This window comes from Crassostrea angulata, chromosome 8, assembly GCF_025612915.1.
Source record: "Crassostrea angulata isolate pt1a10 chromosome 8, ASM2561291v2, whole genome shotgun sequence".
In the NCBI taxonomy this organism is placed as follows: domain Eukaryota; kingdom Metazoa; phylum Mollusca; class Bivalvia; order Ostreida; family Ostreidae; genus Magallana; species Magallana angulata.
In genome coordinates this window covers 18,715,366-18,732,336 of record NC_069118.1, presented here as the reverse complement: position 1 = coordinate 18,732,336, position 16,971 = coordinate 18,715,366, and the positions used below count along the sequence as shown (strand labels likewise).

The window sequence follows — 16,971 nt, the reverse complement described above, 5'->3', positions numbered from 1 at the left end:
TAAATGTAAATAGAAAATGTTTTTTTATATAGCCTTCGTCAATTTCATCACACCATTTATCAGCTGATAATTACTGATAAAATTTGTTGTAACGTGCAGGTAAACATTTTTTTTAATCCAAATTAATTCAGTCATTTTATTATTATGTCTAGACAACCATTGGCCTCATCATCAGATACTTGTTTGAACCAATGTAATTGAACTAGGAAGTTGGTTTATATCTAATATAATGATAAATACGTTCACATTACATGTAAATAATGATTAAAGAAAAATACACTTCCTAGTTGATAAACATTAGGACTATGTTAGTATAAAAGTATATTAGAATCATTTGCTTGCATATTATATTCTTTGTTTTATGATGATAAATTCCAGGACGAATTCCCAAAGTTTACCATTGTATTATATAATTTAATAGCTAAGTACTGTTTAGTAAACATTTATACTGGGATTTGGATGTTTTCCTCCCCTACACCCTTTTCACCGAAAAAATCACTTAATATGCCATTGTTAACCTATCTATACTACTATATTAAAATAATAGACTCAATTTTTTTAGCTTTAATACCGATAAATCGGAAGAGTGCTGTCTTTTGTTTTATATATTTTAAACATCATTGGTACTTGAAGATTACCAATTTGTTTTTATTTTTTCTCAGTCAAGCTTCGTTAATTAATAATCAACGAAAATTCCTCAAAAAATTCCGAAAATCATCTAACTTTTTTTGATTTTACAATCTTGCGCATGCGCATTACATTCATGCTAAATCACGGGGGGATTTTTATTTTATGTTTCCAAAATATCACATTTGCATGGATAAACTTGGAAACGATAAAACAAATGTGTGTTAATTTTCATTGGAAATTTTTTTCTGTTCATCAAAGAAAATACGGGAGATAACTCTAAGACTGCATTTACTATAAAAAAAATCCCGAGAGTTTCGAATGTCAACATGATGTGTAAAAAACGTTGTTGAAATATGTTGAATTCTGCATTTATAGAATTAAACTTTTCGAAGAAAGGTATTTACAGCTTCAGAATAGTTTGTTTTGAACAATTTGACTGTTATTTTCAATGCAACTTTATTAATTTTCTCCAAAATCGTTTTTGAGCGCTTCTGCAATTTTCTGCTACTTTACGGGTATATGGGAGGCATTTTAACTGTGATGAAAGCATTTCCCGAGACTCAGTTAGATTATTCCAACTCAGCAGAGTGTAGTGAAATTAATAGCATTATTGTAGGCTTGAAGTTTGGTTATGCAAATGACAACAATATACGGTGTTTCGATGTATCTATTCTGTAAATGCCCGATATCATATGCAATTTCAACCCGTGCACGCACGGGTCAAAGTCTAGTAGTATTGAAAAGTGGATCATTAAATTATGCACAAATTCATTTGACTGAAATATGCATTTGCTTAATCCAAAAAATTTTCATAAAATTTCATATTGTATTGATTTTTTTCTTGATGACAGGCTCGTTTTTATGACCTGATAAGGCACTAAAGTTCAGCTCCTTTTGAACATTATACCATTGAAAGAGTAACAGAGAAATTTAAAAGGACGGGTGACGAACATTAAAGACATATTTTACGTATTTATCTATATGCTTATTTCTGATTTATATTTATACCGGTTGATTTCTTTTCTGCATCGTTCTATAATCACAATGAAAATTTATCTCTTACGCCTTGATACATTTTCTTACTTTTTGGAATGTATATTTAATTTTAATTCAGATTTTTATTCAACACATACCAAGAAACTTCAAAAACTTTAAAGTGGACAATATTTCGAAAATTTTCCTTACTTTATTAAATTCGATTTGAACTGCAATTATAATACTTAAATTTTATGACAGCGAAACCAACCGAAAGCGAAACCACGTGCATATGAAGAGGAGAGATATACATGTCAATATTTTATCAACGAAGGACTTTGTAGTCTTCCATTATCATAATGTCATAGTTGTGTAGTTACTCAGATTAATTTGTAGGTCAAATTGATAGATAATTATAAAAATAAGCTCGGAATAGTATTGTAAAAAATGTTGGTTTCTTTTTAAAAGGCTGTTCAAATTTTGCGTTATATTACTCAAGAATTTTAATATATACACACATTTTTACTGTTGATTTGAGATTATTGTATTTCTTGACACAGGATCTTCTCTGTCTCTGGCAGTTGAAACAAATATAGAAAGACAATCCTTGCCGATGTTTATAACTAAGACAGACCAGCTTCAGAGTGATCAAGTAAGTTGTTACAATATTGCGAATTTCATGTGTAATAAACTAATAAAGGGACTTAAAAAATTCACTGGTGTTAATGTTATATATTGACCCAAAGTACCGTATAGCAACAAACAAGTTACAAAATGTACATAATAGTAGTTGAATATAAGCATGAGAGAGAGAGAGAGAGAGAGAGAGAGAGAGAGAGAGAGAGACCAAAAAAATCAACAAAGTATACAATTAGATAATTAAGTATATTAGCTAAACAGGAAAGCTAACTATCTCCATTATAGAGTTTTTATAAATAACATAATTTTTTATCGATTTTTAATACTTTTTATTCTCAGATTTAACATATAAGGGTATAAAAGGTATACTGTGGAATCATTTTTATTCGTGGGGGTCAATGTTTATGGGTAGCCAAATTTTTCCTTCTTTGTGGAAATTCTGTTGATAGAAAGTTCAAGATGACTTCAATGAATATTGAACAATGCTGGTATATACGGTACAGTCGTGGGAAAAAAAATTCGTGGGCAAGAGTTACTAGCGAAAGCCTGAGCAATTATGATTCCACAGTAACTTTCTAGGTATAGATGACATGTCATATTGCTAAATATATGGGTTACACACTGCTACAAGACTAGACACTAGACTCCATTTCATTTCTCAAACAAAATTTACAAATACTCTTTGTATCCCAATTTCCAACTTCTATAGATATTACATGTTCCAATCTACAAATATCTCAGATACATTAAGATAAAAATATATTATAAAAACAAAGGTTGTCTTATGAATTCGTTATTAAGACCTTTGATATCTTTGCACGTCATAATCTTACATGTATAAAACAAGTTTAAACAAATAACACACCATTCGCACCTTTAGGTTTAAATAAATGTAGAATCTACACTTGTTGAATATCTCATGCGTTTGCAAATGTAATTTTTCAATAAATGGTGTGTGTTTATTAATAATTATGCCCATAGTTCACATTCATGTAAAACAAGAGGACTAGAGGCAACATATCTCACCTGAGCATCAGAAGTCTTAATCAAAAACAAATAAACTTTATGGCATTAAATGTCCGGATATCTTATACCGTAAATCTTTTAAAATTTTCTCTACATATTTTTTTTATACATCTAGCATTTTTCTGGGTTTTTTTTTCTGAAATAACCTTGAGTGCTTGTAATCCCCCCCCCCCATCTTTATTGTGGCCCCGCCCTTTCTCTGATATTGATTTTGGGATATTGATTTGAGCAATTTTCTTTTAAATTAACACTACATGAGAAATATTTCAGACAAATTGTATCTTTATTTGGCAAAATTGACTTGAAGTAGATAATTTTTACAGATTTTACCTATATATTCCAATGTAAAAATTAAGCCTTCCAATGTTGCCACATATTTCTCCATAAGGATCATGAGTTGACCAATCTTGAATTTAAACTGCCTTAGGACAATTCAATTCAAGATTATGTTTTCCCTCCCATATTAAGGTAAGATACAGCAGATTTTGTGTATTATATTCTTACATGTGTAGAAAGATGTCATCCCCATTGTGGCCCAACATTACGCCAAGGGATCAAGATTTGCACAAACTTGCTTTACACTTAAACATTTGCACCTAACACTTTCTGGAGTTGCTTTCACAGAAGTTCAGTTTTACAAGTCATATGGTTTTGGTGAGGACTTTTCCGCATAATTATACCACTGCAAAAATAATACTTCCTCCATATTGCGGCTTCAACCTATTTCCCCGGAATCATGATTTGAATCAAAACCACGCGAGGATACATTGGCACAACTTTTATCTTATTTGCTAAAACGATTTTGAATTCTTTTTAATATATTTGGTTTTATTATATTCTATGTAAAAATTCAACCCCCTTTGTGACTCAACTCTTTCCACCAGAGACCATTATTGATCAAATGTGAATATCTATTACCTACCACACTTTGAACTTTTCTGGCCAGATGTTTTTTTTAAGATTAATAAATATTTTCAAAAATGTTGATTTTTTAAATACATGTGTATATCAGAAATGGAGATAAATTTACCCCTTGTCGGACAGCGGTACGACAGAAAAAAAGTCAGAAAATAAACAGTTTATTTGAATTAACTCTTGCAATGATTTAATCTGTTATATTACATAACTGGGTGAAGACATTAAAGCAATTTTTATCGAAATCAGTGAATAGCTGTATGTTTCTAATCTAATGAGGCAAAAAAAGGTGCCAATTTGATGTCAATATTTTAATTTTATGAACAAAAATGACAAATGATCTATGTAAAACTAATGTTGTGATTGTTCTTTTTAATAAAGAAAGCATTTACTGAGTTTTAATCCATAGCAATAAAATGACACATTTGATGACAAGAATTAACCGGATCAGAAGTGAAGAAGAAAATCATTTCGAGATAAAGTAATATTGTATCACATTGCATCATACAAGAACATCGACCTACATGCATTAGGATTAGGTTCGCAATGAAACTATTGGCGATTTTGTGATGAAAACATATGAATATTTGATGATAAACACCTTATTTAATAGATACAATCTTGAATAAAATTTCTTAACAAGTGTGTGATCGCAAGTTGTAGACGCTACGTTGTTACCCTCCTTCATTGTTATAAAATGCAATAAAGTGTTTATTGCACTCGTTCAAATAGAGGGGATGAATAGTTTATATTTTACTGTCGACTTTATTTCTTATCATACCTATTTAAAATCGCGAAAAATATTAAATAGCAGTATGATTGGATCCCAAATATCTTTAATGTTAACCGATTTGAAAGATGCACTTCTGTGCTCAGAACTCTAAGAGTTCAATCTTAGTTTGTTACTTCATTGAAAATCGCAAAAAATGTTCATTAATATATCTCAAATTATATGTTATCTGTCCTAAAAGGGAATTTGATTCTTTAAAATGTAGTTCTATACTCGACACAATGTAAGTTAAAATTTGAAGTACTTGTTTTATAAATGTAAAAACTTCAAAAGAATTAATGTTTTAATACGTTATTTAAATGAAACACATCGGTATTCCTTGCCAGGAAAGGGGACATTGACTTTTCTTACACTGAAATATAAAGTTCCCAAAATCGAAATCTAAATGCAAACACTAGTATGATAACCGTTTTTCAGTACTTTGATTATAAAGGCGATTGATACCACCAAATGTTCGTTCAGAAGGTATAACACCCGAGTTAAATTCGTGTTTGACAGTATTGTATTGCTTACTCAGACAGTACATGATAATTTTTTCCATCTACTTGAAATTTATATTACATCATTAATTTTTTATGACAATCATAAATTTTTTTGTACATCTAGCATTGATTCTTTCCCCCAGAATTCCATTGAATTTGATGTTCTCAAATATATATTGTAATCTTCTCTTGATGTAAATTCTTTTATTATTAAAGCAGAAATTTGTTTTTGTTAAAGAGAACAAGGAGGTTAAACAACTTCTAAAATTTGACAATAAAAATACCAGTACATAGTAATGAAGATGTCAGATAAATTATGTATGTCATGTATGTCCCGAAACATTTTTGATTAAACATAATCGCAAAATGGTACCATAATTCCTGTTTCAATTCTATTAACAGTTAAGATGCTAAACACCTTTTAAACGTCTTTATAAAATTAAGTCCACGTCTCAAAAATTTCGTGTTTTGCTGTGATGGTTCATTTTGTTGCGGTTTTTATTAATTTCCTATCATTAAATATTATTGATTCTTTTCATTAAATGATTTCAAGTGCATACTGTTAACTTACATGATTTTTCCCAATATTTTTTTTTAAACAACATTGATAAAAGTTTCTTTTAAAAATGTCTAACTTACTTTAATAGCTAATGAAAAAATGATTTGTAATATTTATGCACTTTTTTCATCACGGCTTTTTGTGTTGTGAAAAGGACATGGTCCCTGAACAATTTTGGGGTACCAGAAGTGTTTGTTTTATATAAGATTGTATTTAAGATTATTAAACATCTTCTCGAGATGCTCAATGCCACAATATGTGGTAATTGATTATGCAAGTATCCTAGCTGAGAAAGTGTAGGTTATAAAGAGTGATCTTTGGACTGAGACCTTAGAAAGATATTTAAAATAATAATTCAGAAATTTGGTCTAAATCATAACCCCACTCCCCTCCAAACTTATAACTTGTCTCAGGTGAGGATCAGCAATTAGTATAGGAGTGTCAGGGTAAAAATCTTTAAAAGGTATTGGTATTTAGATGTGCAATGCTACATTTTGCAATATTATAAAGTTTTAAAGCATTCATGTTCAAAATTGTTTACAAAACAACCACTGAAACATCACTGACTTAAATTATTTTTATTTGACTTTGTAAAATTCCTTTAATTGACTGAACTACTTTGAATAGAGTTATGGCCAATGTTATTCATATGAGTGATGTGGCCCCTGGGTCTTTTGTGCTAAGACATTCTTGGCTTCACGAAAGTTAAGACACTTAAAAACAACACAATCGATTTTAAATATATTTCGATAATAAAGGTGTAACTACTGTAAACGCTTAAGAGCGTCTGTAGAGCTATAAGTAAACTCCACTTTAGCACAGGTTTTGCAGCGTGCTTTTCTAATAACTGCAGTATGGTACATTTCGGAAATCCGTTCAAGATACTTTTGGCATAGTTCAGATGGCAAATAGTTAACAACGACTACGTGTTTTATACTATTTGTTTGTATTTTAATTCACAAATGAAGAGGTAATTAGAAGATATAAGCTACACGTTAAAATTTATGAGTAATTGGCTATATCTTTGCGTATCTATACATATTAACTATTAATTGATGATCATGAGGTTATGCAAACATTTCCGTGGAAAGAAGGCTTTGACGGGAACACGTGCACGTACACTTTTGTTGGCTTATCCCCAATGTTATCCTGTAGGATAATCGCTCTTAAGCTTATTTAAAAACAAGAACCAAGAATAAAATGATGCTATAGAAATTGTTTCATTACCAAAACTAACAACTTTTTTTTTCATTTTTTTACGAAAAATCACCTGTTCGAAAACGCAGACGCTTACAGTTCTTACACTTGGTTAAACTTTCTTTTAGAATATAGGGTAAATTTAAAAACAAAAGCAAGTAAAAGAATTTGGAAAAAGTCAACTTCATTGCGACAGGTGCATACGCGATGTATGAGAATACATTGTCATAAAAGACGTTGTGTGTATGTGATAATCAACTATCAGAGATGATCATATTATACATGTAGTGAAGTGAATGTAATATGTATCCCTTTTTGGTTATTGATACAAGGTCTGCTAAACATTGTTGCATCTGTTATACTTTATTGCGATTGACAATTGTGGCGATTTAAATTCTTAAACAACTATGTCTAATTTCTAGAAAGCATTGCAGTTGACTATAGTCCACATCTTAGTTTAAGTGGGCCTGTATTATCTGCATTCTGTTTTTAAACCATCGACATAGTCATTTCCTTTCGCGGGGCAATACGCGTTAGCCAATAGAATAGTCTTTCATATTTGCTACATCCAAATGATTACTGTAAAAAAAATTTTGAATGTATGATATATTTAAAGCATGCAAGTCAAGCATTTCAATCAAAAATATAAATAAAATTTAAAACTTCAAAAAATTATTTTTTAAAGTAGTTTAACATCCTAAATATTTAAGACTCTGAGTGAAATAACAAAAACAATTTCCACATATGATGTAAACATTACATAACCACCTAACATGTTTTGATTCATACATTTTACACATTTGCAAAATTTCCAAAATGCTATTGGCATATACATGTTACATGTGATATAAGATAGACAGATTTAATATATATCAACACATTTCTGGAAAAACATGTACTCAAAGTATGGTTTTGGTTTTACAATTGCAATTCCATTGCTGTGGACCCTCTACCAAATTTTTGGCAATAAAGGGTATGTTTTGATTTTTTTCCCCTTGCATCTTGATCCATTCTTTCAGAATTGCATTTATATTTTTTGTTTTGATTTTGTTTTTTGTTTTTTTTTAATAGCAATTATTTGCTGATTATAGTAAGATAATGATAATATCATTAAAATTAAATTGCAGGGTCCTTGCAGACAGCACTTTATTGTGTGCTGTAAATTTTTACCAAAACGGTAACGATTGCAAGGGTATTGCACTAATTAATATAAAAAAATAGATTGCATATCATGAAAACATATATTTTGTAGCTAAAAAAACAGTAACCTTGGTAGAAGACCAGTTTGATAAAACAAGTTGAAAAACATTTTTAAACCTATCCATATCTCTCGTTTTCAAAATCTTCTCATGGATATTTACATAGTTATGTTACATTGTAGATATGAGAAAGTCAGATTTAATATGTTTCAACATCCAATTAACATCCATTAATATCTTGATACATGTAGTTAGAAACATTCTCTCATTCCCTAAAACTATGTTTTGTTTGCTTTTTATTATTCATTCGACTGCCAAAAGGTATCGTTTCACTATTATTTGTCAAGGCTATATAACTTCATTTTAACAACATTACAAGTTAGTCAGATAAAACGTTTATAAACAATTTATTGTAATTTGTAGAATGCCTTGCTGGTTATCACGGTGATAACTGCTCACAAATTTGTCCATCACCATTGTATGGCCTTCTTTGTGTCTATAAGTGCAACTGTTTGCCTTGTCATAATGTCTACGGCTGTTCTTCCATTTCCCTTACAGAGGGTAAGATAATCTCAGTACATGTAAAAGAATGTAACCATACGACTGAGGATTGCGTTTTATCAAGATGATTTATAATTTCATGATTATGATATCGACAAATAAGTTGAACTTAAGTTAATAAGTTTTATTAACAATCATTATTCTCCAGGTGAGTCTTTACTTATATTATAGCCTGTTTCTTAAAATGTTTTATATAATATATATGATATATAATAGTGTGTATAACGTAAAAAGTATGTTCATTAAAATTATGCCCACCTGTATTATACAACTCATGTAAGCTACTAAGCTTTATTTCATTTTGTTTAAGAGCTTTTGTTTTTAATTTTGTTTGAATATTTTATTGAAAAAAATGTGATAAACATCTTTTCAAAGCTCTGGCAAACTTAAGTTACACAAGATATGTTTTTAAAAAAAAGAACTACGAGTATGTATGAATAATACATACATTTATTGTTGTAATAAAACTGATATATTATGAGGCTTGTTCTTAACGTTAACGGATACCAGAAATCACGGAAATACTATAAATTATGTCATTTGAAATTTATGTATACCAGAAATCACGGAAATACTATAAATTATGTCATTTGAAAATTATGTATAACTATAAATCGGTAAGAAATAACAGGTGTGTGTTGTGGGTATAGGGCTCATGGAAATCAGCATTTGCGTTTTAGACAAATGTATATTCATAAGGAAGTCTTGTCAGTAGAGGTTAATGTTTCTAGTTAATGATTTAATTATACCAACCATTGAGCATAGAATGTACTAGACTAATTGACTTGTCGTTATATTCATTATTAGAATTATAATAAATACTTGTAAATCATGACATATTTTTGCAATTGAAAACTCAGTTTTAAATAATTATCTTTGACGGTAGTTTATTGTACGTACGTATGTGTGACTGACACATGTAAAGCATTACATGTACCTGATGCAAACATATGTATGTTTAAATGATGGAGAATTTCAGAAGGAATGGTATTGATATCTTATGAATTAGCAGATTTTAATATGTTTATCATTTAATGTGATTAATTAGCATTAGGCAGACAGAAATAGTTCTTTACCAAATCGAACAATAATCATAATCAACCAAATCATTGTTGCATTAACACGCTAAGATTATTTATATCTATAACGAAATAGAAGTCAAAATGAAAACACTTGGTCAAAATTAGCATTAAAATGTTATGATGCGACCAAACATGCGCATACTAGTATAATTATTGTTTGGATATACATCATAAAAACCAGTCATCTGACAAAATAGTAAAATTAAGTAATGCACTTTTAAAATTGTCCACGTTTGTTTAACAGAAACAATTAACGATTTTTTTTAAAAATTGCCACAATGGGTAAAAGAGAGGACGACCAGCAGTTATCTGGAAACAGACCAACCCCTGGTAAGATAATAGACATTTCTATTACACTGTTGATCTGCATTATTTTTTTTATTTATATTACTATTTTTTCGAAAAATTTGCTGATGCTACCTATTTACCCTTCTTAAAAGAATACGCACAATCCCAGATGGTGTTGATGCAGATATTCCTGATATTGAAAGTATTAGAAGAAAATAAAGTGCGGTCTTGTGTTGTTGAAAATAATTATAAATGAGAAAGAAAACCTATTGAACTTGCATTTGATACAGTATAATTCGAATTTGGAAATTATAACACAATTTACAAGGCAAAATATTATACATGTATAAGCATACAATTATGTATGTTAGTTTATTCATGGTTTGCAAAAGATTCTTGAATGCGTTCAATAAATAAAAATAAAAATTTCTTCAAGCATTGGTGGTCTGAAGCTGAACAAGTCATTAAGGCTTTATGTTAAAATCATATGAATATTCACAAAAAATCCGAAATGGAGCAAAGACAAGAAGCCGCTTTAACAACGATAAAAAAAAAGTTACCACATCCTCTTTTATAACATTTATCTTTTTTAATTAGCAGATTTAAAATGTCATTCTGAAATTTCGGTGCAGGCGGTAAAGTGCAGACATAAAAGAAATATTAGTTTAAACAGGACAAATCCTATACAATTCCCAAAAATCCATATTCTAGGTCTGGTTTAATTTTTTACAATTATCCATCGTTTTCGAATTCTACCTAGTTGAAACATTGTTTTACACGATTTATTTCGGTAAACGGATTGAAGATCGTACGGTTGTTTTCTTAACATTTTAAAAGAGCCGAATTATGAGCATACTTAGTTCTTAGTAAGAGTACGACAGTACTCAACACTGAGATCTAAAATATGATCGTTGTACCGATGCATATCTGTCTTTTAAATTATCAAATATCCAAATCAAAATGTATTCCAAAATAATCATTTCTGAGTAAAAAATATAAGATTGCAAACTTTAAGTCTTGAATACCAATAACCATTTCCTAGAACGACTTTATTTACGTTTTTAATTTTTTTATCAATTCAATTTCCGCCACACTATTTATAAATTATAATCACTTCCCTATTTTTCTAGATAAACATGTAACACGATCAGACTGCATATGTATCAACACACGTATTGTGAAAATATGTACTCGACATATATTTTTCAATTTAGGACTTCAATTCCATTGGTGTTGATACTTTGCACCAATTACTACATGTACAACAAAAGGTATGCTTGATCACGTTTGTATTTTATAAAAATTATCTGATTAAACATTCATGTTTCTTTTATCAGAAAATAATTTATGAATCAGAAAATAATAAACTGTTTTGGGTGAATGGATTTCAGGGTTCTTGCAGACAGCAAACGTTGTTTGACCAATTTTTACAAAGACGGTGACGAATGCAAAGGTTTTGTACATTTTATTTTTAGAAATTACATGTAGTAGAACAGATAGAATGTAACCTTTTATCCCCGTGAAGCTGAATTGTCATTACCGGGTCAATTTATTGTAACATAATAACCTATTACGTGATATGACTCGGTAACGGGTTTTTTTTCATGCATGAAATACTAAGATACTATCAACAGATTGTGTGTGAATGAACAAACTCAAAAGGTAAAATATTTACATTAAAACTTGTGTATTTTTTTCATTTTGATGAAAGCATATCCCTTTTTTCATGCTGTTTGTTTAAACCTTTGTTAAAGTTTGATGTTAAAATCCTTTCGCTAAGTGGTAATTGATATTATGAGGAAAAGCTGACAGGAAAATATAATTGTTAAATTTATGCATGATTTCATGTTAACAGAACTACGGCTCCATTGATACCTATATGAGAGTGCAATTAATTTTTGTTATAGATAACATATATTTTCATTAATGATAAATTAACTTTTACATACATGTATCTTTGTTCCCCGTGCATGTATGGGATAAAACAAGAATTGCAGTTTACTAAAAATGAATGTGTTCAATTTTTTTCAGTTACTAGCATGCATTAGTTGATAAGTTTTTTCAAATATGTAATGAAAGTTACAGTGTTTAACATTATTGACTACATGCATTAGTATCAATTGCGTATCAACTTATCAATGATTGTTTGTAATTCTCCGAAAACCTACAAGTATCATTTATGTTACCAAAATACATACATGAAAACGTAAACCCTATGACATGTACCAATATTTGTTCAGCGTAAAGTAGGTCGTTAAAACGATTTGGTCCAAAACATTTCATACTAAAGTCTAACAGTTTCTTAAACAAGGTTTAATTACACAAAAGTGTAATGATACATATTAAGCACAATGAGTTTACAAGATAACGTTAAAAACAGGATTAGAACTGTTGTTTTAAGGGCACTATTAAAGTAAGTTAGTTGGAAGAGCTCTCAAAATTCGCTTGGTTGAGATAGGGGATCGGGGGATGGGATAAGGGTGGGGGGGGGGCAAAGAAGGCCTACACTTTTTTAAATCAAGACATAGTGAATGGAATATTTCGTCACGTAATGCTGATGTTATTATTTGACCAATAGAATTAAATACGAGAATTCTAGCGACTCTCATTGTTAATGAGAATGCAAAAGATGCACTGCCCACTTTTTAAAGGACGTGGCATGAGTAATACTTTCAAATATCTTTAAATAAATTAAACTAATATGCATACGAGATGAAATAACTTCTAAACATGTGATGTAAATGGAAAATGATACATGTATATAAAAGCTCGTTTACACATTGTGAAACAACGAAAACCATCTACCTAATCATTCAGGGTAAATTCAAATGGATTTACTTTTCTTATCACAGTAACATAGGCGATATTTGTCTTTTGGAAAGGCGATAGAAAGCCCCTATTTGTGTTTCAACGCATTTTTACCGTTTTAATGTTTATTTTCCAATTACATGTACATAGATAATATTTTTAGACTTTTGTGATTTATATCAAAAAGGAGTGAAGGAATACTGTTTCACTGTTTAGAGTGTCCAGCTGGTTATTACGGTGACAACTGCTCGAATGTTTGTCCTTCTGCACACTATGGCCATAAGTGTGGCAACAAATGCGAATGCTTACCCTGCCATTATATCTACGGTTGTGTTTCAACTACCCTTATACATGTGGCAGGTACGTGTAAATATGAATGAATGTTTTCCTCCAAAAATGTAGAAACAATAGTTAAGAAATACTAGTATGGTAAGATTAAAACCAAACCTCTAACAACGTACGATATTGGTCAAAAATTATGTTTCCGTTTTTAATGCTTACAATGCTTTAGTAAGGCATTTTGAATTTTAACCAACATTTGAATGTCATTTACCCTGTTATAAGCGAGATAGAGAGCTCATAATTCTCTATCATTTAAACAAAACTTTTATTTGCGTTTAGAATGTTGAAGTAAAGATTTCATTTTTAGACCTAAAATAAATATGATTAATCTAGGAACTATTAACAGAGTGTATTTATGCTTAAATTAGAAGAATTAGAAGAGAGCGGAATCAGCTTAAAAAGGAGTATTTAGCGGTTTATTGAACCAATATAAATAAAACCAGGAAACAATCCTTGTTTACATCAAAAGGATCTCTGTAGCTTGCTTATAACTCTAAGACTGATATTAGATTTTAATATATATATATGTATATATATATATATATATATATATATATATATATATATATATATATATATATATATATATATATATATATATATATATATATATATATATATATATATATCGCTAACCTTTTGCGATTAGTGTTTTTTTTTTATTTTAATATATTAAAATAAAAAAAACCACTAATATAATATATATATATATATATTACAGTCACATCAACCTTTTCTAATGAAAGCAAGGATGAAACAAAAGACACAAATAAAATAACAGGTACAAATTAACGTAAACAACAAATATACGTATTGTTGGGCTTGATAGAAACAAAACTATTTTTCTGACCAACGAAAGTAAATATTAATGTTTTTGTGACAAATCTTCTTATTTTTTACTGTACAGAAACTGCCACCTATGAACATGAAAACGAAGATAAAGCGAAAAGCTCAAAGCAAACACCAAAAAATGTGAAAATATCTTATACGATCTCAGTTATTTCCGTTGGATCTTTTTTATGTGTCATGTTGATATTAGTAATTATTCGAGAAATGTATCTTTGCTGCCCTCAACCTGTTGGAAGACGGACAATTCGTGATGACGTTTATGCAGATATTGCTTAAATGCAAAATGAAAGAACATTAACAGAATGAAATAATCTGTCATAAACTTTCAGATATAATTATATGCCAATAATTTGTTAAACACGTTATTTCTTGTTTTATATTATTTCAAAAACCATAATTAGTATAAGTGTATTCATTTATATATGAATAAATAATTTTGTATCTATTTCTCTATAGAGTTTTTGAAAATGAATTATTCGCTGTATCGTCATAATGATCTACCTATATTAAAACCAAAGAGTGTCAAATGAAATCATGAGCAGTCGAAAAACTGCAACTATATCAAGGGGGAAAACCCCGAATTATTTATGTTATGGTTTATACATGGCGGGTAAAAGGATATGCTGGCTGATAAGTCTTTTTAAATCTTTGCAGGGGGGTGGGAGTAAGTTCTTAATAATTTTGTATGTAAATTTAAGAAATATCTTTGTTGGGTGAAAGAGAAGGAGGAAGAAGGCAATTCATCCATGTCTACCCATCCCCTCCCAATGATGTTGCGTGCCTGTACATCATTTAATGTGCTTTTAATATTAAAGGGGATGTATTTTTACAATTTACACAATTTTGCGTGAATAATGAGCATTGATACTCCTGTTAGGTCCATGTTTTGTCTCTTTTTTTTTGTCATAAACTTATGTCTTAAAATCTATAAGTTGACTTTAGCTAGATTTCCTGTAGTACTGTTATATTGATTATACTGTGTGATTTAGAAACAATTTTTTAATTGTTGAAATGTTGACTATAATGTTTTGATGAAATTGAAAACAGTGATGTCGTATAAGCTTCATTGATGATACATGTAAAACCTTACTATAAATATTATGTTTTATTCACTTAGTGCATATAGTCTACCATTGTGTCACATCAAGTAGTTCACTTGGCGCAATAATTTGAATTTGCATTAATAAATAGCCAACAGATTAGAGAAAAGTTTAGTTATTTACTTATTATACAAAGCCTGTAGATGTTTCCTCTTTTAAATTGGTACCAGTTGCTTTGTTTAAGTATTACAGTTAATAATTTTAATTTTATGTAGTTCCACCTAAAAAAAGAAGGTACTATTTCATGACGTATTAAGTAGATAACTCATCAATTTAAGATAGAAGTTAAAAAGTTTAACATACTTTTATAATTGATGAAATTGTAAAATTATATTTTTTAATCTTTAATAATTATTCCTCCCAAGAATCGTCAGGAGAAAAGGGCATTTTGAGTTGTCATTGATAATCTTCTAAAGCTTTATAAGAAATTACTTTGGTTTGTTAGATAGCGTTATTTAATTTGTAGCATTGCCAGTTATCTCAGATCTTATAGATATGTTTGATGCTACACACCAAGTTGATAAATGTTATGAAGAGTTTAATCATTGCAAGTGAAGTGAATTGCCTTAAGAATCAAAACTAGTATTCCCCAACCTACTAAAAAAATTCAGATAGATTTCCTGACAACTTAAATTACTAACAACTGAACTTATAACCATTTAAATTACTGATAATAAAATTCCTGACAAAGTAATTTTTGACAACCTTTAATCAGCATTATGTTTAAGTTTATTTACAAATGTATTCATAAATTTCTTCAAAACCTATAGTACAGTAGCTCTTCATGTTAGAAGAATTATTTCCCTTTATTTACCCCTTATTTTTGCTATTGTGATATAAAGCTTTACAGTAAGCTATCTCTGAACACTTACGATAGGTCTAATGATATGATATTAATAAATTGATAAAACAAATATATTATTTTTTATTATATATGTCTAGAGTATCAACAAACCGGAATGAAGACAATGAGGGCAGTTTAATACAATTACAATAAATTAAAAGTATTTAAAATATTGAAAGAAGTGACACCTCTGTGTGGAAATATATATATGTGATATATATATATATATATCATTTCATGCAATAAAATACTGTACGGCTCGTGGTTTTTTTGTTTCGGCGAATTTTGAAATTCACCAAAATTAAAATCACCGAATTTAACTTTTTTCTATTTAAATTTTATTGCGAAACTTTAGTTTTTGGAGATTATTTTTTATCTATATTTTTAAAGGCATTCAGAAGTTGGGGTTATATTCGTTTTTGACTATATACTATTGGAATAGCGAATAAAATTCTGTGGTCGGTTTGCTATTCAAATTAATGTCACCATGCTAATAAACGTTAATTCAAAAATTCATATAAACTTCCTTTTTTATTCAAAGAAACAGTTTAATAAGTAAAAATGATTACTTGTTGACCTGACCTGAACATTGGCATGATTAGCTAGCCTGGCAAGAAGGTAAGACAGTCATATTCTGTTGCATTGTTGATATCTTTCAAGCGGCGGGCTAACACCGTGTATCCCA

At 29.4% G+C, this 16,971-nt stretch overlaps 1 protein-coding gene across 2 annotated transcripts; it reads left to right on the top strand.

Annotated features, from left to right (window-relative positions):
• Positions 1–11,484: 11,484 nt before the first annotated feature.
• Positions 11,485–16,324, top strand: LOC128158522 (uncharacterized). 2 transcript variants are annotated; one of them, XR_008240009.1, is made up of 4 exons: positions 11,485–11,614; positions 11,735–11,796; positions 13,368–13,511; positions 14,401–14,483. XR_008240009.1 is itself a non-coding variant. In XM_052821390.1 (4 exons), the coding sequence occupies exons 1-4, from the start codon at positions 11,724–11,726 to the stop codon at positions 14,616–14,618; spliced, it is 495 nt and encodes a 164-aa protein (XP_052677350.1). In that variant the 3' UTR covers positions 14,619–16,324. The 2 variants fall into 2 exon arrangements, 1 of the variants encoding a protein (XP_052677350.1); XM_052821390.1 differs by lacking the exon at positions 11,485–11,614 and adding an exon at positions 14,215–14,274 and having other exon boundaries at positions 11,724–11,796; positions 14,401–16,324.
• The last annotated feature ends 647 nt before the right edge of the window (positions 16,325–16,971 follow it).

Excerpts from the sequence above, each read along its gene's own strand:
- LOC128158522 (XM_052821390.1), top strand. The coding sequence starts at position 11,724 with ATGGATTTCAGGGTTCTTGCAGACAGCAAACGTTGTTTGACCAATTTT. Across the intron at positions 11,797-13,367 it reads AGACGGTGACGAATGCAAAG|AGTGTCCAGCTGGTTATTAC; the intron begins GTTTTGTACATT and ends TTCACTGTTTAG. Across the intron at positions 13,512-14,214 it reads TACCCTTATACATGTGGCAG|TCACATCAACCTTTTCTAAT; the intron begins GTACGTGTAAAT and ends TATATATTACAG.